We start from the raw sequence: 26,550 nt of genomic DNA on the forward strand, positions 1-26,550 counted from the left end.
TGCTCAGAAGGACAAGTCCAATTCAACACTGAGCTGCAAGGTAGCCACTGTAATTAGTTAGCACGATGCTAAACACACTTGGTTTTTTTACCAAGGCATTCAGTCAACTCATTTTTAATATGAGCAGGATCATTTACCAGTGAAAGCATGCGGTCTCAGAAATATGGGACAGTTACAAATGATCCACCTGAGGTATTTATGGAAAAAAAAATTCCAATTCTATTCTGAACACTTCAAAATACACAATGGCAATGAAGAGAAAATATTAATTCCCATTTTAAAATAGGAAATTACATATGTTCTGATGAACCTCTGAATTAGTTTGAAATAAAAATTAGAATTCTGCATTGCTAAACTGAAAGCTTTTTTTAAAAAGTAGAAGTGAATGACTGAAAAAATCAACACATTCTGCCAATGTAAACTGACAATATTTGAAAGTGTTTTCTTTAAAATAAAATGTGAACTTAGCCTGTATACTGTCATAAGTTGAGTGAAGCTATCTTGATTTAAATAACGAAAATTTATGTTGCCATAAGCACAGAGAAGGGAGTTTAGGAATGTATTGAAACTTTTAAATTCCAGTACCACTTACACATATGAAGATATTTATGTAAAATAACTGGCATATAATTATAAAGAGAAACAAGTGACAGCAATAACGCATGAATGGTATTTTATGTTTTGCTAAAGATGACTAATGAACTGAATTTCTATGGAAATATAGTGTGCCTGACATTCTCATACCTACCCAATGAGTTCATAATGATTACTGCTATTACAATGAATACAAAATTAATGAATAATAAATTAAATCCTTACACTAAATTGATATTAGGACCCTCTTTAAGTCATTTTTTGTAACAGTCAAGTCACAATCCATAATAACCTTCTGAGAATAACAAGTTATGGATTTAATTACAGATAAAAAGAAATATCTTATATTAAAATGTGGGAAATTATGCCCTAAAAAATTTAAAATGGAGCAGATTTTGGAAAACAGCAAAGAATGTTCATAAACTAAAATAATAATATTAATGAAAAAGGAAATTAGAATGTCATGTTTTACATGCAGTTTTTTTCAAAAGAAATATGCCAGGGTTAGGATAAAAGATGAACTAGCCAAGCATACTTATGAAAATTTGTAATGGTTTATAACATATAAATTTAAAGGAACTCTCTCATTTCTACACACAAAAATCCTGTCAGAAGAATTTAGCTAACAATCAAAATAAGTGTCATGTCTAAATGTGGTAATCATCAGTCAGGATTCATCAGAAATCTAAAACATTGAAGCAAATTTTTGTTCTAACAATCTTTCCAGAAATCTTCTGGAGGAAAGATAAATGTCAGCTGCACAGATATATAGCATTTTGAAAGTTTAAAGACTCTTGGAAATAAAAGATGGAAGATATTTTAAGGGGGTACAACCTTCCTCTGTGTCCTACCACATTTAGTGTTAGAGGTTCTGTATAGCTATATTTCATTAATCTGGACATCTTTCAGAATTAAAAATAATTATTTCACCACAAATCATAAACATTTTGATTTATCATGATAAATACCAGCCTCCAAAAGTGATTCTGACAAAGTCACTGTGATATCTTGGGCTCCCAGGCACACTGCTGGAGACTTGTGACTTCCACCTCCCTTGGCACAAGGGCAGAACCCATCTGCACATTTTGGAACACGTTCAAGAACTCCTGAAGATCTTCACAAACAGAAGATGCACTCAAGTGCATTTCCATCAGGTACAACAGTTCCTGAACAGAATGGTGAAGACTGGAAATTATTCTTATAACTGAAGTTTCAGACATAAAAAAAAAAGAGTTTAAGAAAGAATACTGTGTCTCAACACAGAGAAAGAGTACATTTAAAATCTGTAAAAAATGATTTTGCCCTGGAGTGGGTTTCTATATGAATGGCTGTATCTGGTTCCTTTAGCCATGTATCATCTCTCCAGCAGTGCTCAAAAGGAAGAGTATGGAAATCAAATACAACTGGTTTCAACTTTTTCAAAAAATATGTACACTGACTTCGAGGGATTCTCTCTCTAATGTGATAAAGGCTTCAAAAGAATGCAGAGTATAAAAATAAAAAGGGTATAAATGTACTATCTAACTTCAGCACGTGTAAGCATCAACAAAGACAGTCTCTCCCACATAAGTGCCTGGGAGAGGGCAGGGCTTGACCAGCAATAGATTTCCTATTCTTGCAGAGATCTACCCCAAACTCAGTTTTACCAGTGGCTTAATGAAAAAGGGTGACTTGCAAGTTTTTATCCAGAACAGGCACTAGCAGCATAAAGGATGCTCATCAGTGGCACCAGTGATAGATGGTGCATTACTAGATGCACAGTAAAACCACATTGAAGCCTGTTCCTAAGGGTGTCAGAAATTGAAGGTGCCCATGGGGTCGTGAAAACATGCTGAGACTCTCTGCTGCATTACTGACCATTCTGTTGTGACAACTTCCATTTCTGCTTTTTCTCAGTGAAGAAATCTGAGATGCAAAGGCATTTTGGAATGAGGATTCTAAGATGCCAACTGCCTTCTGTCTAAAGCAAAGATCTATTTAACTGTATGGCAATATTCCACAAAGTTTGTTTAAAACTCTTAAGGGCAAGTTGTAATTCATTTTGGTACATACGCCCCTACATATAAATATCTGCCAACTGTAACATTTTTTGTTGTTAGCTGCATAACAGATATCAGTTAATAATGGATATCAGTTTAACAGTTTAACCAGATTAGAGCTCTTAAACTCTCTGATGCTCCTTACCTACATCTAACACAGCAAGAAACCAGTATTAAGTGAAAGATGGATGCACTTATTTAGACTGGCAAAGAGTATCACATAAGTAGAAGCAATATGTAGAAAAATATGTAATAAACATCCAAACATTGCCTCATCACCACTTTAATAATCAGAGAAGAGAATCAGCTTCCTTGCCCATACTGCCACTTAGGCAAACATCTACCCAAACCTGCTTTTCTAGCCTTACCACATTTCCCAACTTCCAGCTCTTTTTCGTCCCCAGTACTGATTTCAGATATTTAGTTATTCTATGAGAGCTTTGCTGCCAGCAGGAAAAAGTGCCTTGGATAGAATGAGAGGCAAAGGAACTAGAGAAAAAAGTAGAATTGCAGAAGGACTGAGAAAGCCATTGCAAATGTTTGGATCCATCCACGTTCACATCAGAAAACCTGAGAGGGGCATCTGATTCTTCAACATAAAGTTAAAAAAGATATTAACTTACCAACAAATAATAGTTATTAACATATTTTACTAGTCATAAAGAAAGCAGAGTATTTGGGAGCTGCCAAGGGAAAAAAAATTTACTTGCCTAAAACGTGACCTATCTTTGAAAACATTAAGTTGCAACACAAAATAACACTTTCTATATAAGGTGGATTTCTCAATCTGAAACACATTAAAAATACTTTCAAAATACTCTTAATTTAATATAAAATAACAGCCTCTCTGACTTCCCAGTTCTCAAGTGGAAATGATTTCCTGTGCAAACCCATTTTACAGCCAAGGGTAGTAACCAGACCCAGTGTGCTTGATTTTAGCTGCACATTTCCCATTAATGTTAATGTGAGATTCACAGCTAAATTGCTCCACATGGGTGCAGGATATACCCTCAAGTTGTTAAATGAATGAAGAGAATGAATACATGGGGATTCCCATGAAGAGGAAAAATGCCAAGGAAAGAAATATCAGAAAGAATAATACAATACACAAAATCCATTCAGAGAAGGAAGGATGGGGGAGGAAAAAAAGGAAGCATTTTCTGATCTCTTTCCAAAATCAGTTGTATTGTGGGTTCCCTGAAATGATGTAACAGTTGAAAAAGGCTTAACCATCTCCTATAAAACCTCAATCCTGAAATCCAGAAGAAAAAAATAATCTTTTTCTCAATTAAAGTCTATGTTTCAGACTAACCTACCATTTTTAAGACCTGGATTTAAAGCCTTATCTCTTTTTGCTCTGGATTATATGTAAAGACAAAAATTGTCAAAGGAATATTTTCCTCAGTTCTGCAGCCCCATGGCTCCTGATTGGTAACCGTTCAACTGTGTGGCAGAGCTGATCAAGGTTAAAAACCACTCAGCAAAACACCAGTATGTTTTGACTGCTACCAATGAAGTTCTACTCCAGCTCTGACTGCTGGAGTACCACTGAAGTATTGCACTTCAGTGGAAGTGAAGTATACAACCACTGAAATATTGCAACCTTCTCTCATTGGGTTTAGCTCTAAGATTTGGCCATCAAATCCTTACTTTCATTTCCACAGTACACACTAATCAGTCCCAAACTATTACTTTTTGATGGTCTACATTCTTTCTCCATGTACAGTAAGAATTTCATGGTCACCAAATACCTATATTGGGTAGTTTAGTTCATGAAGCAAAATCAGAGGGAATGAACACTTAATTGTGTGTGAAATCACTGCAGACCTGAGGGGCTGTCTGGAGTTTAGGAGCACAGCTGAACACCCTGAACTCCAGTGAAATCTTCCCTGTTTCTCTCTTATATATGTATATATACATATATAGATACACAATACAGACACTTTCAGTAGCAGAAAGAACACCATGATGAGTGAGAACAATAATTTTTAGTCTAGTGTGATAAAGACATGAATGTAACACCAGGAAAAGACAATCAACATTATAAAACAAATGGCACATACTATAAAAATTTCCATTGTTTTCATAATTGTATTAAAACAATTATTTGTTTGGGGTTTTTTCTTTCATATTTTCTCATACCTTGCTAAAGTACTTTAGCAGTTTAAAACCCCTCTCAATTAAACAAATCCACTCTGAGTAGTGCTGGATGAAGTGAAAATGCCCACAAGAAAATGGGAATATTTTGCATGCATTGAATTGAAGTTTTGCATTCATGTATTTGAAATTTCCAGCAATGTTTTTTTATTTTCAGCACCTTTTTAAAGTAGAATAAGTGCATCCTTTCCTTTCCTTCCTTTCCTTCTCTTTATTAATATTTTAAATGTAAATTAAAAGTATTATCATTATTTATGTCTGTGTACATGTATAGCCACATACACACACACATAATAAACATGTCTGATAAATATATGTGTATTCACACACACACATATATATAATAATACCACATGTATATATATAACCTCATACAAATATATATACAAATATACTGTGATACTCTGTATCACAGATTTCCCATATTTCTCCAATTTCATATTGGACGTTTACTCCTAAGCACCCATTTAGCTAATTTTTGTGAACTCTGATAAATGAAATTACTCTGTTTTATTGGTTCACTTATTCTCAGTGCAAAACTACAGTGAAAAGTGGTTTCCACAACTTCTAATTACAAAACATTAGCTACCTGAGACTTCTCCAGCTGAGCAGATTAGCATAGATCTTCTCTGCTGACAGCTTTGACCTTCACTCCAGCAAACACTTGTCAAAATGCCAAAAGTAATTACCTGGCTGTTTAGGAAGGAGTAACGGGGTGTAGCTACCTACCTTTTCTTGTTACTGATCTAAAATGTCTATAAAACTTTGCCAAGAGGCACCCTCTGGATTTTGGCATATACATTTTTTTCTCATCTGTCTTTTTTTTGGTCTTTTTTTTTTTTTTCAACAGACTATCAAATATTTGGTATATGATCTCCTGCCAGCCAATCCCATCACAATTCTGGGGGACAGTCTAAATAACCTACTAGATGGATCTTTCAACCAAAACCATTTTATGACTGCTGTCATCCTGATTTTGTTGCACCAGGAAAAAATATATTTAAAAGCAAGAGAAGCAGCACAGAGAAAAATGATCATAATTATCCTATGTTGATGGTACTGCCTATCCTCTGAATTAACTTATACATTACAGCTTTTTTTTTTTCCTAAAAAACCTTTTGCCGTTCGCACTTCAGATTTACAATTAAGAAAACTGAGCTGCAGAGAATTTACAGGTACTACTTGAAAAATCTATGGCTAGATTAAATCTAGAGATGTCTTCTGACTTCAGCCAACATAAATTCATACAGTTTCTCTTAATCTAGAAAGTTCAAATTTATGGAAAATACATTTTAAACATAACAAAGAGATTTAACATTTTCCTGAGGACTAGGTAATTCTAAAAGTTTTAAGTATTTGCAGATTCTTACAATGGTCAATTATGTCTAAATCCTGAAAACTACTTTTGTCAGACAATGGAAAACATCATCCCCAGATAAGAACAATATCAAATGGGATAAATTCAACTCAATCTTATCTTGCATGTCATTATGGATATGTGGAGCACAGGAAAACTCAAGATGAAAAAATACAAACCCCTTCTTTGGCCATAGATAGCCCAGAAAACAAACAATTCATGCAAATCAAGTCCCTTGCCTTGTAGTCCCAACATTCCCTAACAATTGTGCACAGTATCAGGCAGGAGCAGCAGCTGCTGAAGGAGCCCTCAGTCCATAGGAGAAAGACTGCTCAGAATGAAGGCAATGTTAACACACACTGCTGACAAGTGAGCCCTTGTCAGCACTGCCAAAAAACTTCTCTTATCTTCAAAAACTCTCTCAATGCTCTCAAATAATTCCTAGTCCCACTATCAAGAGCTCATTACTTCCCCTCTCAGATACATCCCTCCATGAGCTATCAGCAGCAGAAGGTCATGCAAGTGCCAATTTTCAAGAGAGATGATATGTGAATCCCCTGGACCTTCTAACTAAGCCTTTTCCAGCCAGAAACCCCCACCTGCCCTTTCATCCAGGGTCATCTTGTGCCTCCTTCCCAAGATGTCAACCTGTAAATCGTGTTTTAGCAAGAGAACAAATTGCTCCCAGGTTCAGGGCAGCTGTCCTTACACTCTGTACCAAAACACCACACTTCTGGAGAAGGGCCTTTTCATGTTATTACTTTTCTCCAGGTAAAAGGGAAAACAGCCTGATTCTCAAATGAGTATATTGATTTTCTGTTTTTTCTCTTGTGCTTTAAATAACAACTATTTTTCATAGACTCCTGAAGTAGCACTGTTCTCACTCACAATTTTTATTCTTTGGCTCATATGAAGGCTATCAGCTAAAATCACAAGACTTCTAATCATCCAATTTCATATATTAAAAATAGGATATTTAGTTACATCAGATAAAGTCTATTTTCCTGTTTGTACCAACTGAAATAGAACACTATCTGTTCCACATTATCCCTGTTCCACATGGTGCCTAGTGTTTATTTGCATGCACGGTTGTAAATCGTTAGGTTAATCTTGTTGTTCCACATTTTGAGAAGTTATAATCAATCTGTCTAATGGGGGGAAAAAAAGGTACTGACTGTTCTTTTCAGGGTAAAGATGAGGTTACAATGCTATCTGACCTAAATCAGAGTTTCTACAATTCCATTCTTTATGCTTACCTAGAAAGTTACATAATCATAAAAAAATATTACACAGCCAAATTATTCTTTATATAAAAGCTGCCTTTCAATGCATTCAAAGATCAACGCGTGATCTTGCATTACCAGATTTCTTCTAACTTTGCATTCCTAAATTATTTGTTGTAATATGCTTGGGATCTGCTATAAACAGAGATAGCATCTTATGTGTACTGCACAAAAATGCATAAAACTTTATTAAAGAACTATAACATTTAGAGGTGTCTGGAATTGTATTTATTATTGCTGTATATGTCACAATGCATATGCATTTCAATTTTCCAGGGAAATGTGCTGTTTATCATAAAAATGTGAAATGGAAGCAATTTGGCTAAATAATATGATGAAATACAACATTAAGCAATTGTCTTTGGGTTGGGGATTTCTGCTTGCTTTAAGTCAGAAATAAAATTAGTTCTCAAATATTTTAGTGTGGGGACTTTTTGATGCTATGTACACAGTGGGACCCCCCCCAGTACTGCTGCTATACAAAAAAACAAAAGTATTTTGTTTCAGTCACACATTCTCTGTGCCATGGATTTTAGAGCACCTATTTGTTCATTTGCACCAACTGAAAATTGTCCTACACATAAAAGGTACGGGTCAGTTTCAAACATCTGTGCATGGAAATCTGTAGCTAGTTTAAATGGAAAAAGACTTTCCACTACCATAGTCAAAAGTGTGTTGGGAGATATCCTTGTCTTGAAAAAAAAACACTTTGCACTCCAACTATAGGGCAGTTTCATCCTGGATTATCAGATCCGTAGGTGTGAAGAAGCCAACTGCACGAATTTGGTTATTTAATAGTATCACATATGGTAATATTTATCAAAATTTAAATGTTTCTATTTTTACTTGCTCTTAAATTAATTTTGAATCCTTAAAGAGCTTTAAATATGTTAGCAAAGGACGATGTGAATAAAGGAGACTTATGCAGAAGAAATCAGGATTCGCACCAGAAGACTTAAAGAGAATCAATCAATAGAAAAAATATATCTTTGAGTTTGTTACCAAGCAGCAATTACAGGAAGAAGCTTTCCAGTGTACTAAATTCTACCATCCTGACTTCCACCAATCTCCCCAGATTTACATGCAGGATCTATGTATGGCAGCTCTATCATCAACAATGTCTCAGTGATTCTGTGGACATTAGTGATGATTTCTCTCTCAAACTTTTACCCACCTATGATAAATATCAATTCATATAATCTATCATTTCTCTGTGAATGTAGAGGCAATCTAGGCAACTATTTTTGAATAAATGCCTAACATTTCAACAGCTGCAACAGATTTAGATGAATTCTATTTCCACTATTAAAATGCATTTAGATATATTAGCAGAGGGCTCTTTAAAAAATTCAGCTTAAAAATCTCTATTAACCTCTAAACCATGACATAAATTACTTAAATGGAAGACTTATTTTACCAGTCTCCATAGGCCTGCTTACAGTTTTCAGAAAAAAAACACCTAACAAAAATACACGAGTTTCAATCTAAGCTTCCATTCTGCTGTTTCCATTAAACCTGTGTTGTTCAGGTATTAATTACTGTATTCCACAATATTCTAATATCTACTCTACACCAATGGTGTGTTTCTCCTTATTTTAGTTTAATTGACAGTTTTCTATTAATGGGTGTAAATAAGAGGCATGAAAATGCAACGACATAAACTATCATTGCTTTAAATTAAAGACTATTAACTACATAATGCTAATTAGCTCTTTTTGTTTTCCTCCCCAGTTTTACAAAATTATTAAGTAGCTTTACAATTCCCCATAAGCAGCTGGATTTAAGGGTTTATGCTGGAAGAGATGACATGACTTTATAACTTGAACAGGAGGAAGTTCTGCAATTTTCTATTAAAACAGAAAGTGATTTTAAAGACAAGAAATATTTCTCTCTAAAATTAAATGCCTCATAGTTATTCTTAGAGGAGAGAGGTGTATGTTCAAATGAATTCTACCCCTACTAATCACAGATATGAATACCATAATTAGAAGGAAGTCCATGGAGAAGAGGCATAACCAAAGGTACTTGTTATTCTTCAGGATTGAGACATTTTCTGAACAGTGGCACTTTTCACTTGTTCTATTTTTCAACAGAAGAACAAGGTGGGAAAGAAATGCCATCTTGAAAACTCATTAATCATTGTATCAGACATTTGGTATTGCAGGAGACAGTTCTGTTTCTGAATAATCTTCAAAGCCATAATGACATCCTTTATTCAGCAATGGACGGATTCGAGGAAAATAATTCAGACAGATTTGGTGATACAGCAGGTGAAAGGAAATTGATCCACTACAGAGAGCTCAGGAGGTGAAGAAGGACAATGTGAACTAAGGAGGCTTGAGTAGAAGAAATCAGGATTTACACCAGAAGACTTAAGAGAGGTAAGAACAGAAAAAGACCTGTCAAATCTTTACGTTTCACATTATAGACCAAAGAATTGTAATCCTACTTAAACCAGGGACAGGGCAAGTGAAATCAGATGAACCTCACAGCCTCCTGGCTACGTTGTTCAAAGTTTCTGACACAGAAGCTGTCAATTCTCTTCAAAGATGAACTCCAAATTATTCACAGACACGTTCTTTGTTACCATCTCAGAGAGCAAGATATCTTATTGCACAGTGTACAAAAATCTAGATAGAGAGAAGGAATTCACCTGAAGACTTTAAACTTGTTGTTTACTTCATCACAGCTGAATTGTGATCTGACAGTGACTGACCAATGAATACTTTCAAAACAACCATCACTGCTCACAGCTGTGGGGTAGAAAAAGGATCCAAGACACTCTGCCAGCATGGACATGTTGGTGCCTGAAGCAAGAGTTCATCTTGCTGAGACTTCTCACAAGACTTGCAAAGCTTACGCCAAGAGTCAACAAGAAAACCAAGGCTAGCTACAGTGATTTTGCTTTTTGAAATTGAAATTTCCTCCTTTTGATGACACAGAATTCATGTCTCCTGCACTGACAGTCACCATGAAAAACAAGGTGGATGTTATTAGCAAACCAGCACAAAAAAATACTGTCAAATTTCATGATGTCAGCAAGAGAAGCAGTACACTGGAGGCAGAATAAGGCATAAATACTTTCTTCACCAATTGAATGCAGGTTCACAAAGAGCTTGGCCATTTAGTCATCCTAATTAAGAGCAGAACTATGATATCTTGGACCACTTTGGACCATATGATATCTTGGACCATATCCAAACCAATCAGACACCAGCAGCTGGAAACACTACACAGGGTAAGTTAACTCTAAGGGGTTTGAAGTATTCATTTAACTCAAAAGGACTGTTTAATGCTAAAAGCTAAGGATGGTGTTTTGTCTGTTTAGAGCTGCCAACTTCAACAAAAATATTCATATACACAATAGAACTTTTTGACATTGAATTTTTTATCATGGAAATTTCAGCTCACAGCTGGGACATGACCAAAATTTGTAGATGTTAAATCTCAAAATCTGTAAGATTGCAGATTTAATCATTTGCAGTCATTTAAAACTGCTGAGAAATTCTATATGTTTTTTAATATATTCCAATAATTTTGAGGCAGTGTTTTTATTCAAATCAGCTTGCTGTATTGCATAATACAGTAAAATTTGAATAACAATACATTATGCTTTGCATTTTTGTGTTTCAGCAGAATTAATTTTGTGATGTTTTATTTTCAGAAATAAATCACTCACAGAGGAATGATTTTTAGACAAGAAGTTCATATGATTCAACAACCTACTCTCTAAGTCAGGATAATAGTCCCCTTCAGACCACATGCAGTGTGAAAACGTGAATTTCACCAACAGGGCAACAGCAAAGTAAAAAAAGGCCCCAACCAAAAAGAAAAAAAAAAAGAAAGCTAACCACAAAACCATCCAAACCAATGGTTTAGTTTAAAGTTATGGAAATTAAAATTGAAAAATTTTCTGTTCCTATATATACATTAAATAAATCTAAATTTCTGACCTTCCATACTAGTGGGTATCACAAGTTATCTTAGGCACAAGAACTTGCACACAAGACCTGTTAATTCCCTAATATCTGGTTATATGCACAGCCTTTAACTGTGCTGTCTGTCCCCATCACTACCATGCCCACACCATGCCCACAGCCCTTTGCTTTTCAGTCTTCACCTAAACACCTAAAATGTTGCACTTCAATATAATACAAAAAGAAATGTGAACATGACTCTAACACTAAAAGACATTTCAGCAGTGCTGAGCATCTGTTCCCAAAACTCTCCTACATCTCTTTTCCCTGTGTTCAGAATATAAATGACCATTACAGATACCTGATGCCAAAATTCTTTGCTTGGAAACTTCAGAAGTTTCCACTTTTCTAATTATCACTGTCCTTGCCTAAATGGTAGGATTCTGGACTACATACAAAGCAATTTCATTCCTTATTTCTACATCAAATATATTACAATTTTCTATAGAGTTATCTTACCGATAATTGTTCTCTGCTAGGTTTCTCCTGACCTTTAAACTGAAGAGAAAAGAAATATACATTTGTTTGTCTAAATGATGTCATGCCAACTGTAATTACTCCTAGAGCAGGTAACTAATGTCTTGAGAAAGTTTATTTCTTCAAAACATTGAGATTAAATTACATTGCACCATTGAACCTGACTCATTAAACAGAAATAGGCCAGAGGACAGCTACTTGATGAAAGATGTATTCTATCATTTGAATGCCAAAGAGTGTGAAGCTGGCAAAATGTTGGATGTCCTGCTCTAGAACAAATAAAGGTATTGTTAATGTGAGAAAACAAGCTATTCACAATTTTAAATTACTCTGCTGTCAGCTTCCTCATATAATTATATAGCCCTAGAAACTGAAAAAAAAACCCAACCAAAAGTAACCAAAACATTTACACAGAATTGGAACCGTGAATTACTGGGAAAAAAAGTTTTATCAGCAAGAATTTTTCTAAAGGATTTTAGAGAGCTTATTTTCCCTCAAGACAGGTCATGTGTGCACCAAGAATAATAAATCTCAAACTCCAAGACAACAGAGACAACCATTTTTGTTATCATACTTCCATATCTCTCTTTTTTAGTGGATATTTTAAGTCCTTCACCTCCCTGCATAGTTACTAAATAGTCCCATGTCTTCTCTAACCTGAACATTTTTCAAACTCCACAGAGGAGGATGGAAAACTTTAAATATAGTTCCCTATATTTAAGCCTTAAATAGTGCAAGGAAAATATGAAGTGTATCCATTTTGGTTACAAAAATATATGCTACATGAATAATGAGACCAAACTGCTGCCAGACACTGTTCTTGTGGCTATCAGTGAGACTTGCATGTATATAACACCTGCAGAAATAGATTCCTTTTTGCAAATCTGAATAATTTACATTCCTATGTTTATTATGCCATCTGATTACCTCAATTTCCAAATTCTTTTCATTTCTAAGGATGTGACAGACTGTGAAATTCTTCTGTCCATTTGGTCTGTTCATTTTCTGTAAACAAGATCTGCTTTCCAAGCTCCTGGAGGGATGTCAAGTTCCCTAATAGCAGTACAGCATGGAATTATGCATTTACCTGTGCCTACCTTGGAAGTATGCATTGATTTATTCTCCTCTGGCTTCCCTTGGTAAATTAAGTACTTGGAATGCTTTTCTTCAAGACACTGTTGACTTTAAAAATTTATAATTACAACTAGAGCCTGAAAAAACTTCTTATGTAAGTATATATTGCTGTTGGTTTTTTAAGAGAATTTATTTTTGGCTTAGAGATCTGGAAGTAAGACGTTTGCTTAAAATAAATGAACTGATTAGTGAGTACATTGACAAGCACTGCAACTTCATGAGTTAGAAAGAAAAGATAAGATACTTTTTAAATTTAAAATATTTGAGGGATGGATATATTTCTGAGCTCTTTTTATTTTTTTAATGTAAAGGACAAACACAAGGTTTAGTTATGACAATACTATGGCCACACTGAAATACCAAGAGGAGCTTATGTAAAACTCCTATAAACCTCTTTCTGCAGCCATCAAAACCTGAAAGTTTTAATTCACTAAGCAAATAGAAATTAAAAAAATGCTTGGGATGTTAATGTAATAAAGAGTAGATGAAATTACTGTATAAAATACGAATTTAAATTGGTGAATCTGCAGAAATTCTTAGAATCATAGAACATTATGGTTGGAGAAGACCTCCAAGACCATTAAGTCCAACCTTAACCAAATACCACCATGCCCACTGAACCATATCCCAAAGGGCCAAGTCTGTTTGGAATTGAACACTTCCAGGGACAGTGACTCCATCACTTCCCTGGACAGCCTGTTTCAGTGCTTAACCATCCTTTCAGTGACATTTTTCTCAATATCCAACCCGAACCTCCTTTGAGACAGCTTGAGGCCATTTCCCTTTGTCCTGTTGCTGGCTGGGAGAAGAGACTGACCCCTACCTGGCTGCAGCCTCCTTTCAGGCAGTCGTAGGGACTGATGAGGTCTTCCCTGAGCCTCCTTTTCTCCAGGTTAACACCTCCAGCTCTCCCATCCACTCCTCACAGGGTTTATGTTCAGATCCTTCACCACTTTGTTGCCCTTTCTCTGGGGTGGCATTATTTTGTCCCCAGAACCTCCCTACTTTGTCAGTAGCATTTAAGTTAAAGAAGTTGAAAACAGCTACTTTGATTCCAGTGGTAAGCAAAACCAGAATGTTATATCGTGAGTTTCACTAAAATAAACAAGTTACAGCATTTTTTACTTTTCAGAATAGTTTGCTAGGAACAGGCCAAGGCACATCAGGAACCTCCTGGACTTGATAATGTTTCCACAGCATTGCTAAATTTCAGTGGATGTCAATTCCATTAATTTTCTTATGTGTAAATTTTTGAATACATGTAAACCTTATTATCCACAACTGGAAAAACTATAAACTGCATTCTGATTTATTTTAAACCTGCCTTCTGCCAGTTTCATCTGTTCTTGCACTGCAAAAGCAATTATACAGTCCTGTCCATATTCACTGTGCAACTCTAGAGCTGACAGACCTTTCTCATACCATACTCTTTTTTTTCTTTCCAAAATAAAGTTTCCTTTCTTACTGCACCACTGGCTTATATCGAAGACATTCCATACTTATATTCATGCCTTCTGCCTTTCCCTGAATATTTCCATTTCAACCAGAATTTCAAATCCATCTGAGGTATGAGAAGCAGTACTATATGTGGTATTTAAATAAAGGCAAAGGACATATTTATGAAAGAACAAATGATATTATTCTGTTTTCTATTCCATTCCAAATAATCCTTAAAAAACTTTTCCTCATTCAACTGATAATGGAGACTGAACTGTCATTTTCATCAAATTAGCCATTACTACACTAAGTACATTACTATGTAGACCTTGTATGCAAAGCTATTTTTTCTCCATATGAAATTTTTACAGTAATTTACAATGAAATTCATCTGCCATTTTGAGTCCATTCACTCAGCTTTATTCTACATTTCTAAGATCAACTTTCACCTTTAATACTGTGAATAATTCAGTATTAGCAGGATTTCTCACCATCCTGCTCACTCCCTTTTCTAATTCACTTGTAACTATGTTGAATGTTACACACTGAGCAGAGATCCTTACATATTTTTTTTCACTATCTTAGCCTTTTAGAAAACTAATACTTTTTTCCTGATCTCTGTTTCTTGCCTCTTAACAAATTAGTGATTCACCATTTTTCTGTTCCATATTCCACATTCTAAGAAACAATTCATTTCCTTAGAAACTTCTGGGAAGACCTTGTCAAAAGCCTCTGGCAATGCAGGCAGGCTCTACCAACAGCATCATATTTGCTGATCCTTTCAGAGAGATTCAACAAGTTTACAAGACAGGGAAGATCATTGTTATAAAAAAGCCATATTAAATTTTCCCAGGAAAAAAAAAATCATACCCATTCATGAGTCACATAATTCAGTGCTTATTGTAAATTTATAGTTCTGACAGTACACATTTAGGGTTTTTTGACCCTGCTACTCTTTAATCAAAAGTTAACAAGACCCTTCTCCAGTGCAAAGGAAAATTCTGGCCTAGGAGCTACCCCGGTTTTTTCTGTAACTACATTCATCCATGGTGAAGCAAAAGTAGAAGTTAATAAACAGATTGGAACTCTCAGTGTTTATTTACATGAACTTTTCTTGTTTCTGTTTTCAAGCAATATTGCAACTTGTTTACTTCTGATTTTTAAAGTCTATCAATTGAGTAATTTGGAAACAAATCAGTCATAAATTCAGATACCTTGCAAAAATTGTTTTTTGCAGTCAACAGCTCCATAATACAGTTAACAGCCAAGCTGAAAAGGAGCCAATAGGAGTCCTTAGAGCAGTGGAACTTACTCAGAAGCAGCTTAATTCTAGAAATGCAATCTTTACTTCCAAGATTAACTTGTCATTGAAATAGTTGAAACAGCACAACAAAAAAGGCATATTTCTATCATTTTTTGCTCCAGAAATTAAGGCTAAGGTGTAATAACATTTTTGTTCCCTGAAAAAAAGTATCAGAAAAGTGATCATCTTTTACAAATGACTAATGTGTTTTTACGAGCTTTTGACAACACCAAAGAGTTTTTCACCTCACTGGAACTTGATGACAAGTCTCTATTTAGTTTTCTTGACAAACAAGGAAGTCTCAAACAGTTTTAATGGACTTAAAGATGTTAAACTTCAATTTTTCATGTGCCACTCACCTCTCAATTCTCTTCCTCTTTAAATGTCACAGTTCTGGGAGAACAGGATGTGTCTGTGCTGTTTGCAGTGGTACTGACTGCTAAACAGACGTGGGGAGTCACACTTTGGGAAAGGAGGACAAGGACTTACCTGCTTCTTTGGCAACATCTGCAGTTGAAATATTTTGGAGGTTTGAGCGCACTCGGAAGGTCACAGCTGGTCCCAGCACGCTGAAAGAGATTATTAAAAAAATGTAAGATTCATAATCAAGAGACATGGCATAATATCCCTTATCAAAATAGGTTTTTAAAGAGAACCTATTAAGACACCATTTAGCCCTCTTCCTTTTGCTTCATTAGCTACATTTGCATACATTTTTATACCTCTTGTGGTTTCCTTTGTGTATTTTGTGCCTGTCTGAAAGAATTTCAATGACATTAACTAAACTTCAGAACACTTCTGTAAATACTATTCTTATTATGAAGATGGAAAAACGGAGGCACTGAAATTGCTATTCAGTGAAGTACAGCATAGCTCATCACTGGAATTCAGCATCCAAAGAAGATTACATGCACTTTCACATTTATATTCCCAATATCAACACAACTTCAGTTCCTGTTGTCACAACTGCAAGTCAGAGGGACGATATAAAAACTCTGAATATTTATCTTAATCATATTCTGCAAGAATATGTGTGGAGAAGAGATTCTGGACATATCTGATCCAATAGCTGGTTTTGACCAGAAAAATACCACAAAGTATTTATCATTTAACAACAGAGAGGATAACAACTCTTGAGAGGAAACTATTTGACTCTGTGAAGACCTTTCTGCATGTAGCCTGATGCTCCTTTATGGCACTAAAATCTATAAGATATTTACAGAGGAAGCAACTGATTAGCCAGATGTAGAATGGCAATGTACTCAGGGCTTCACCGAAAAATATCACTGTGTAATTTTAAGGAAAAATAAAACTATATTTGTAATGTTGCATTCATTCTCCATCCATCCCAATAAACATCCTACATGTACATCTGATGAAAGGAAATAAGAAATTTCAGGTTCATGTCCTTAAAACTAAACTTAAATACTTATCTACAAAAAACACAAGAAAAATACACATAAAAATATAGGGAATGTATTATTGAAGAAAAATTTCTGGGGAACAAGAGACTATACCAATTATAATGCAAGAATTTACAGAGGAGAAGAGCATAGGGTCTGAAGAAAAACAAAAATTGGCACTATTTTATAAATTTTCTTACATAATATGTATTATGCAAGTTCCTAAGGTTTTTTTAACTCACATTATCAGAGAAAAGAATTGTATGTATACTGTGAAGAGCAACCCTGCTTAAAACGGTGAAGTGCATGGGCTGGAACTGTACATGTTAACAGCTTTTGACTTCCTATGGCAGTGCCTTAGGAGAGAATGAAATCTGAAAAATTTTTGCATAGAAGAAATAAATTGAAAAATATTTTGTTGCAGGGCTTGAAATGAAGTATTAAGTGATTCTTTTAGTAACATGTTCATCTTCTACAATCACAGAATGGAGAGCACTTAATGAAGTGTGCTTAATTGGATCACATATATCCTAGACAGAAATACCTTTAAACTTTTTCCATTTCACATAGTAAAAACTCTTTCTTAAATATAAGACTTTGCTTTGAGGTTACAAAGGGAATCTGAGTAAGAATAAGAAAGATCCTTTCATCTTTTACTAGCAAAGCATGCACTGCACACATTTTATTCTGGAGTTAACAGGGACTGCCATTAATCAATCATTTTTCTTGAAGTACTCTTGGGAGGAGGGGAGAAAAAGAAAACAGATTTTATTGTTAAAGGACACTCTAAAAGCCTGGTCACTAATGGTCAAGAAACACTTTTAATAATGGCAGGCAAGTACAAAACATTTGTCAACATCATATTAATATTATAGATTAAAATACTCAACAATTGCAAAGTACTTTTTATTTGAGATAACTGCTGTACAAAAATCCAGACTGTTCTGTCACTAACCCTGAGATAATCGACCTGTTTTAGGATATCAAATACTGACTCTAAGTAATCTTGCACTGTCCTTCTTTTTGTGCTGTCAACCTAAGAGAAATGCTGATTCCTCTCAGGTGCTCAGATATTTACAGTGCCATTAGCAGTCTGCTTCAAATAAAAGCAGCATCACCCCAGTATGCAGCTCTTGCATCACCATGATAGGAGGGAAAGAAAAACCAATTTCAGATATTCCCCCCAAATCTTCACTGCATAGTCCATTACAGCTGAGAACCTAGAACCAACACAAAATTTCAACCACAATGTAGTTATACTTCAGCTCTATCAGCAACACAAAAAGTTGCCTGCCCTCCTTCCCTTACCTGAATTCTTTACTTTTCCCTCTCAGCCACTCCCCACTTCCTCTCACTCGTCCTGCCCTGCCCCACTCCCAGCCACCTTGCACTTCCTGGCATCAGTAAAATCACAGATTAAAACCAGATCATTTCAGTGACCCAGCCCAGACAGTGAGAGACGGGGATTTCCAGGGAGTGAAGCCTGTCAGCAACCATCCCACTATTCTCTACTGACTCCACCTGGATAACACAGGAACACAGCAAGATCTGAGTCATGCCCACATCAGTGCTGCCACAAGTACTGTAGTTCCTCCTCACTGCTCAGGGAAAACAGTACAAAAACACAGTGAGGAAAAAAATTTCTCATGCAAGTGGGATGCTACTGTGTTAAGACCATTCTTTTGCAGGAAAGAATAAATCTCAGAATCATACAGAATCATTTGCAACATGTTGCTTTGTGGGACATCGTTTTCCTCTACTGTAGCAATTGAATTCTTGTATGTTAGAAATCACCTGAGCACCACATCAGCCTGGCTTCACTAGGAATATTGGCAAAATACAGAAAACAAAGCAGCTTTTGTCACAACTTTTTGCACATTGGCATTCTGCTTATTTAAAAGCAAACAAAAGACCTTGAGATTACTTGGTCAAAATTGCATTTCTGCTTGATGTTTTGGGAACTGACTGCTTCAGGAGCTCATAAAATGAGATTTTTCTCATGGGGGCTTCTGGAAAAAGCACTCAATAAATAAACATTTCAATAACAAAAGATGCCCTTTAGGGAATTCCTCACTGTTCATTATGTGTTGGATGAGAACATTTAAACAAAACCAGTAATTATATGACTGCAAAATATTTTTAAAAGACTTTTTAACAAGAGGTCAACCAGCCTGAAAAAAGGCTTCAAGATTTATAAAATGCAACTCTGATAGGAAATTTGAGTTGGGTAGATGAGACTATGTCAGACCCTCTGAAACCTGGCTAGCATTAATGGCAATTGTCTTCAAACTGCTCTAAATAGAGGGGCTCACTGCAAGCAAACCATTCCCACAGACGAGGGAGGTGCTGGGGGAGCAGAGGCATCACTCCTGCTGGTACCCTACCCCAGCCAGCACTCACCCAGCTGGGCAGGAGAAAAGTCACACAGAAACCATTGACCAGGCTGAAACCTCACCCACGTCTGACATCTGCTGCAACTGGGGTTAAAAATGTCAGACAGGAGTTTTTGTCTATCCCTGCCCAGAGCTGCATGCTACTACAATTACCCCCAGGTAAATCTGTAGTAATTTTTTTCTCTCACAAATGAGCTTATACTCAAGTGAAGATTATGAATTTTAGAAGTTATCGTAATTGCACTTATCACTTTTTCCTTATACTTTCTTACAATTTTTTTTTTTTTTTAATAAAGGTAAGCAGTTCTGGCTTCAAGGATAATAAATAGTGACTTCTCCCCACACAAAATGCAACGTCTGTTGCAATGACCTGCTAAATTTATTATTTGAACTTTACCAACTAATTACCCCCCCTGTTGGCTGTCACGACTTTTGCCTTTTTTTTTTTTTTTTTACTTACAATAATGTTGCCTTCAGTCATAATAAGGGGTTTTTTTAACAAAGACATTCTAAGCATATTGCAAATTGTCACCCTTATGTGCTGTTGTCTTTTATTCTGTTTACTAGAGATGAAATAATTACAGTGTTTATACCAAAATGACTTGAAGGTTGATTGCCTGATTTAATAAAATCCCCTCCCCTTGGGTTTCTATTTCCCATCTGAAGGTGGGAGGGTGCACAGCACACACAGAAACAAAGAATATTCTTTGTGTAAAATAGAAGTATTTCCTTTTGTTAATTGTTTTACGACTAACAGCATTCTTCTTATATTTTCCCTGTCAACAAATGAATGATGTGAATAAACAGAGCTAGAGCATGATCAATATGGCAAGGTCCATATCACTTTCAAGCCGTGGGTTATAATTATATTTATGAGTGACAGGATTTAAATCTCCATAAATTATGTGCCAGGCTTTGCACGCCTGTTCCTCTCCCTCGTGTGCGCGTCCTCCAGCACTGCAGGATCGCACCATGCGTTCGCTGAGAGATGCACTCACAGTCTATCATACCCCCTAGTGGAAAAGCATCTCAGAAACAAGTGCCAACATGGCTCTGTGCACTCTTGAAGATGAGACATAGAGCTGATGCCAGATGGAACTGATTTGAGGTGGCATCTCATTTTTAAGATACAGGCAGAGTGCAATTTCTCAAGACTGGAGGAAGATGAGGAGATTAGGATTGGCTATTTCCAACATGAAACATTCTCTTAATGACCCTATTTAATAAAACAGGGCTTGCCTTAATAAAGCTCAGATTTGAAATTAAAGTCACCACTTGTCTATATGTTCATTTCAAAATCCTTTAATCTCTGGAGGTTAAGAAAAGCAATTAGTAACGCTCCAGAGGACTATGCAAAGCAAATTTTATAGCAGTGAAGGTAATTGTCTCAGGAAACGTTTGGTGGGCTTGAACTAATGACTTGCAATGTGCACACATTTCTATGCCTTCTGTGTTTAGGAATTTGAAGCTTATGTCCATTGTTTATATTGAACTGAAGCCTCCTTTTCACCTTCTCAATTCTGGAAAAATTAAGATACTCATGTTGCTGTAAATGTTTTATATATTAAATTTAGAGGTATATAATCATAGTTATGTCAAATCAAATCAATGGGGAAAAGCACATAATTAGCAGAGGCATTTTTGTACTACATTATGTTTCTACAGCATGAATTACAGAGGAAAGAAAAAGCAGAAAATTTCAGCTGGACATTGACACACAATACAAGAATGGATTAAGAGATGTACAATGGCTATTTTTTTATCCTTCTGATAATCAGAGTAGCTGTAAATCAGTTGACCACTTGATTCAAGTTTTACCAACATTTTTGACCAGAACTGTTGACCAGAATTTATTTTGTGAAGCATTGCATCATACTGTATTTAAATTACACAAGCAGGACTGAGCTTCAAAGATTCAGGAAAGCTTGCAAAGGATGCGTTGTGCTGACCTGCTACAAAATAACATCCCTGAACTGTTGAGTAGAGAATTATTGCTCATCACTCAGACTTAATACTAAAAAGACACACATCTCTCACACTTTAATATCTTTACTGTTCAAAGATTTGCTTCACTTTGCACCTGGACTGCAGAAATATCAATGTGGAGCTGTATGTCTTCTCACATTCCTATTGACAGGTATGTATGCACAGCCAGTGATCAATTAAAAAAAATCTTTCTCTGTTTTAGCAAAATGAGTTTTTCGAGCCCTTCTCACGAAACTCTCAACATGCTCCCTTAAAGTGCAGAATGATGCACAGTGTTCCAGAATACCCTGCAATACAGCAAGTAATATGTTATCTATTAATATTTATATTCTTCATACACTAAGCAGGAACAGTTTGCACCATTCTCTGAAGTGTTCTTGCAGTAAACACAGCAGAGAGATAGAAAGTTAAAGACTTCTTGTACTGCCATTTCATCTGGTCTGACAGTGACCAGGAACTAAAGATGGAAAAGCAAAATGCCTGCTAAGGGAAAGACACTAATTTTAGTGCTCACCTGGTAGTGCCTGATTTCCTATCACACCTTGAGTTTTATTAGAGGGGTTTTCACCAGGCAGCTGGGAGGCAGAACCACAAAGGTAGACCACAAAGATTAGAAAGGTTGACAGTTTCAGAGCAATCACATCTCACAAATGCAGCTACATGGAAACAAACTAGGTCTGGATTTGATGGTTGCAGCCCAGATTTACTTCTGCAAGTTACACTCTTCATAAATCAGATATGAATTATGGTGTATTATCAGGTGATTATGGTGTATTATCAGGTAGGAATTATTAGGTGTCCAAGTCTTGGACACCTTGTTATGCCCTCTTCTCTCCCTCTGACATGATAAGCACTGAGGAGTGACTGCACAGAGCAGCATTTCAGGGGCAGAGAAGAGGCCACAACAAGGTGCTCAGATAATGAAATGCCGGACACACTACTGTCATTAGAATAATTTCCAGACTGAAGTCACAGGAAAGGGATGACTGGTCCAGAAAGGGACACTTCCCAATAACAGCAATCCATGTCTGGTGGGTCTCTGATACTGATACTAAAAGATGGAGCTTTAATTATTTTACATTAATCATTAATTTTGTATTAATCATTTAATCTATATGCATCAAAATTGTGCTAAGTACACTGATCCTAATTTACATTGCAAAAGATGATGAAAGAGTATTTTAAAGATTTTACAACTTGCTTCATCTGAGGTGAAGATTATTTTGCTAAGCCTACAATTTAAATGATTTAAAAAAGAGACAACGCTTAATTTAGAGATTGATGCTACACTCAGTTTGCCCTATTTTTATTCTTCACAAAATGCAACTTTTGATGATTACTCAATATCTATGAATAATTTGCAGAGTTTTAAAATAATTTTTCTATTAATCTGTCACAAGCCATGAAACTTGACATTTTCACCACACTGAGTACATGAAAGTTGCCAGCTTTGCCTGCCATGCAAATAAGGTTCTTAATTACAGTATTTAAAAGAACAAACCATACAAGTGCTATAATTTCTTACAGTAAAAAAAAAAACCTGTTTGGACCCTGTGAGGGTGGAAGAATGGTCTCAAAAAGCTTCTTAAATGTACAGTGATTTTTCTTTCACTCCCCAAGGACTAAGCTAAAGTATAAAATTTGTGTCATAAAAAAAGAAAAAAACAAGCATTCTATTTATATTTCCATTCTCCTTCTTTATACCTTTCTATCTACAAAACAGAAATTTTTCATATTCACCCAGTAAACCTTCAGTGCATTTTCCTGGCCTCAGCCCTACTCACCCTGTACACACCTGTGTTGTTAATGGAAGTGGCTGAAAGCACATGTAAAATTTCTCTGCTGGGATGACAGTCACCTTTTGCTCTGCTTACACAAGCGACTTTCAATCCTTAATGAGGAGCATGACTCACATGTTAGGGCTGTTACAGAGGTACAGGTTCAGAATGTTCAGAGCTTTCAGAGCTTTGATAGGATCCATGTAGGACACAAATTTCTTGCATCAGTATTAGGCAGCACAACCAAAGTCAAAAAACCCCCAAACTTTGCTGCAGTCTTAGTTCAAAAGGCCACCAAATTCTGAGTGCTACAACCAGAGCTCTCCTGCTTGTCCTCATAAGGACCTGTTGGCTTCTCCCTTAGCTCTGAGAAAACCAATGAGAAGATTTTTTCTTGAGGCTCCCCTGCGAGCTGTGAGGTAGAGATATTTCCTTGGCAAAGGAGGCACTGCAGGTAGAATTTATTGGGCTTTTTCAGTTGCACCTACAGATGCCTATTTGCTCTGTCTTTTATGGCTCTTAAGGAATACAAACCCTTCCACAGGCAGGTTGTAATTCAACTTATTGACCTGTTTATGCAATATTTACTGGCTAGGCTGTAACAAAAATGCAAAAGAATCCGTTATCTTTTTTGGCTGGGTCAGCAGGTCTGTAATGCTCATGCAATCCAACCATCCAGGTCACAAAATGAGAGAAAAAAAAGAGTTTGTACTTCTAGGAGAATCAGGCAGCTAAGGGCAGGAGGATCACGACAGACATAGACATAAATACCTTTTACATTTCTTCTAAGAGGTTATTCTTTTAAACAAATCCCTACATCAAAACCTTTTTTTCATTTCTAATATTAGTAATTCTATTTGTGGATGAAGCTTTAGTTCAAGAGTGAGAATCACAGTTCTCTGTTTCTGTTCTCATATCTGTCATCAAGTCCTGTGCCATTTTAGGGAAAATGAAGCAAACTGCCTTGAGTTTCAATCTACCCATCTGCAGAATGGAAATTATTACCTGTTAATAATATGTGAAGTGTTATATAAATCAAATGCATTGGCACACACTCAATGACTTGCTTGAAAGGAGTATATCCTGCCTACCCTATAATGTTATGAACTTTGATTTTATTAAAAAAGGAATATGATGGTATCCTCAGTCACACAGATAGATGAGTAGCAGAGAAATATGAAGTTAGAAAAGGTTAGACTTCAGAAGTTCACATATCTGTAAAAACCTTCTCTTGAGCAGGGACCTAGGAGTTAATGGAAAGATATCAATAATAGTGGATTCATTCTGCTTTTGATTATGAAGATGCAAATCCTCTGTTTTAATGAGATGAAATGTTGCAATGGAAAGCCAAGCACCATACATATTATTTATAAGAATCTCCTTAGATTTTTATGGTCTTTCTCTTTTGCAGCCTAGAATTCATAAAATGCTGCAGGCCAAAATCCTTCCTGTTACTGTAATGATTTTTATATTTTCTAGGAAGAAAAGTTACAGTGGAGAAGGCAAAATTATCTTGGTTATATGCACATTCATTTAAGAAAAGAACACAAAATGTATTGTACCTCAGGGGGAAAAGCCACAAGACTAATGTAATGCTAAGGTTGTGGAATAACTCATTTTTAAGTAAGGAAATGCATAGTTTAAATTTTCACCTTTTTTTCCTTATCATCATTCCTCTAAAAAGTGATGAATCTTTATATTATAAATTAGTTGTCAAATAAGACAATATGTACCAGAAAACACAATGTAATTTCTTATAAATGCCTGCATGCAATGATTTACAGCAATGCATTTTTCACATAATTTGTTTCCCAGACTCATTAAATCTGTGGGAGAAGTCAAGTTTGAATAAAAGGGGTTTCATTATTCCTGAGCTATGCTTTTATAACACTTTAAACAAGATTATGTCAAATAACCACAGTTATTTGTTTGCTATTTAAGATCAGAGAGCAGATGAAAAATACAGCTCAACTTTCTTGAAAGGTCTATCTTTTTATTGAGACTAAGCATTGTATAGTTCAAATTGAAATACAAATCTTGCTTAATAACTGGACAATAAAAGGAGTTGAAATGAAAAAAAAATTATTTCTAGTTAATTTACAGCATCTTAAGGAGAGCAGGATGAGTTATAGAACATTCCTCTCAGTAAATCTAAATGACACAGACAACAGAATCCAGAATCTGCCAATCTGGAAAAAAAAACTTTGCGAGAATATTAATCCACAGATGTTCAACATACAACACAAGAAAAGATTAATCACACTAAATCAAGGAGAATGGAATCGTGGAGAATCTGCACAATGGAGGGAACTTTTCAAATGTAAACCTAACAAGACCCTGTGCTACCTGTCCTACCAGTGCTCAGTGGTTAAATAATCCTCCCTCACACTGTCCTGCCTCTCAATAATTTCCTGAGTTGTTCACATTTAGAGCATACACACACCACATGTCATAACCCATCAGCACAATGGAGTGAAAATGCCAAGTATTGTTCCAGTTTTAGGTTCTGGATGACTGAATATGATTAACTGGTTGATTGAATTTTTCAGGTGTTATAAAAGTACCATGACAAACAATGAACAAAACCTACAGTGCATGATTAGGACACTGCAGCCAGTGCACATGTTTATAATAGGTGAGGCTAGGAGATCCACTCACCCCTCTGCCTGCCCAACACTTCCAATTTGGAAGTGTTTTAAGCTGCTCCAAACTTTCACCACTTGGTTTGATTTTCAGATATCTTCCTCAGTTCAGGTTCTTTTCACTGGGATGGTTGGCTGGCTTTTCAAATTGTATTTATTCCAGCCCAACCGTTCCAGCTCTTCCTAAGAGCAGGAACAATGGTAGGCAGGGTTTGGTTGTGTAAGGCCTGTTCTTTGAAAAGGAGGTGCAAAATATCTCTAACCCCAGTACCTGGAAACAAGAGATTTGAAGTATGAAAAGAATGTGCTTGTAACTGTCCTCAGGATAAGCCTTCCAAATCCAAGCTTTTGTTAAAATCACTATTTACACAAAACGGTTAAAAACATGATTAACACTATGGACATGTTACTGTATAACAGGAAAAATTGATCTTACTTCAAACACAGAAATGCAGCCTTTCTTTTTAAAGTGTTTTTTTCAGTTTTTTCAGTTTTTTTCAGGCTCCTTGAAATCCAAAGATGAATGGTGGTCATGTAGTAGAGAGGACCTTAATTTCAATTTTATCAGACTTCAGGAGGTATGTTGCAAA

At 35.8% G+C, this 26,550-nt stretch overlaps 1 protein-coding gene across 1 annotated transcript in view; it reads right to left on the reverse strand.

Annotated features, from left to right (window-relative positions):
* The window catches only part of PTPRN2 (protein tyrosine phosphatase receptor type N2), a 635,829-nt gene that overhangs the window by 333,170 nt on the left and 276,109 nt on the right, over nt 1-26,550 (reverse strand). The window contains exon 11 of the mRNA XM_036405382.2: nt 16,248-16,327. Coding sequence (XP_036261275.1) covers nt 16,248-16,327 — 80 coding nt within the window. The remainder of the gene's footprint in view (nt 1-16,247; nt 16,328-26,550) is intronic.

The sequence above is a fragment of the Molothrus ater genome, chromosome 1 (genome assembly GCF_012460135.2).
Source record: "Molothrus ater isolate BHLD 08-10-18 breed brown headed cowbird chromosome 1, BPBGC_Mater_1.1, whole genome shotgun sequence".
NCBI classification, from domain to species: domain Eukaryota; kingdom Metazoa; phylum Chordata; class Aves; order Passeriformes; family Icteridae; genus Molothrus; species Molothrus ater.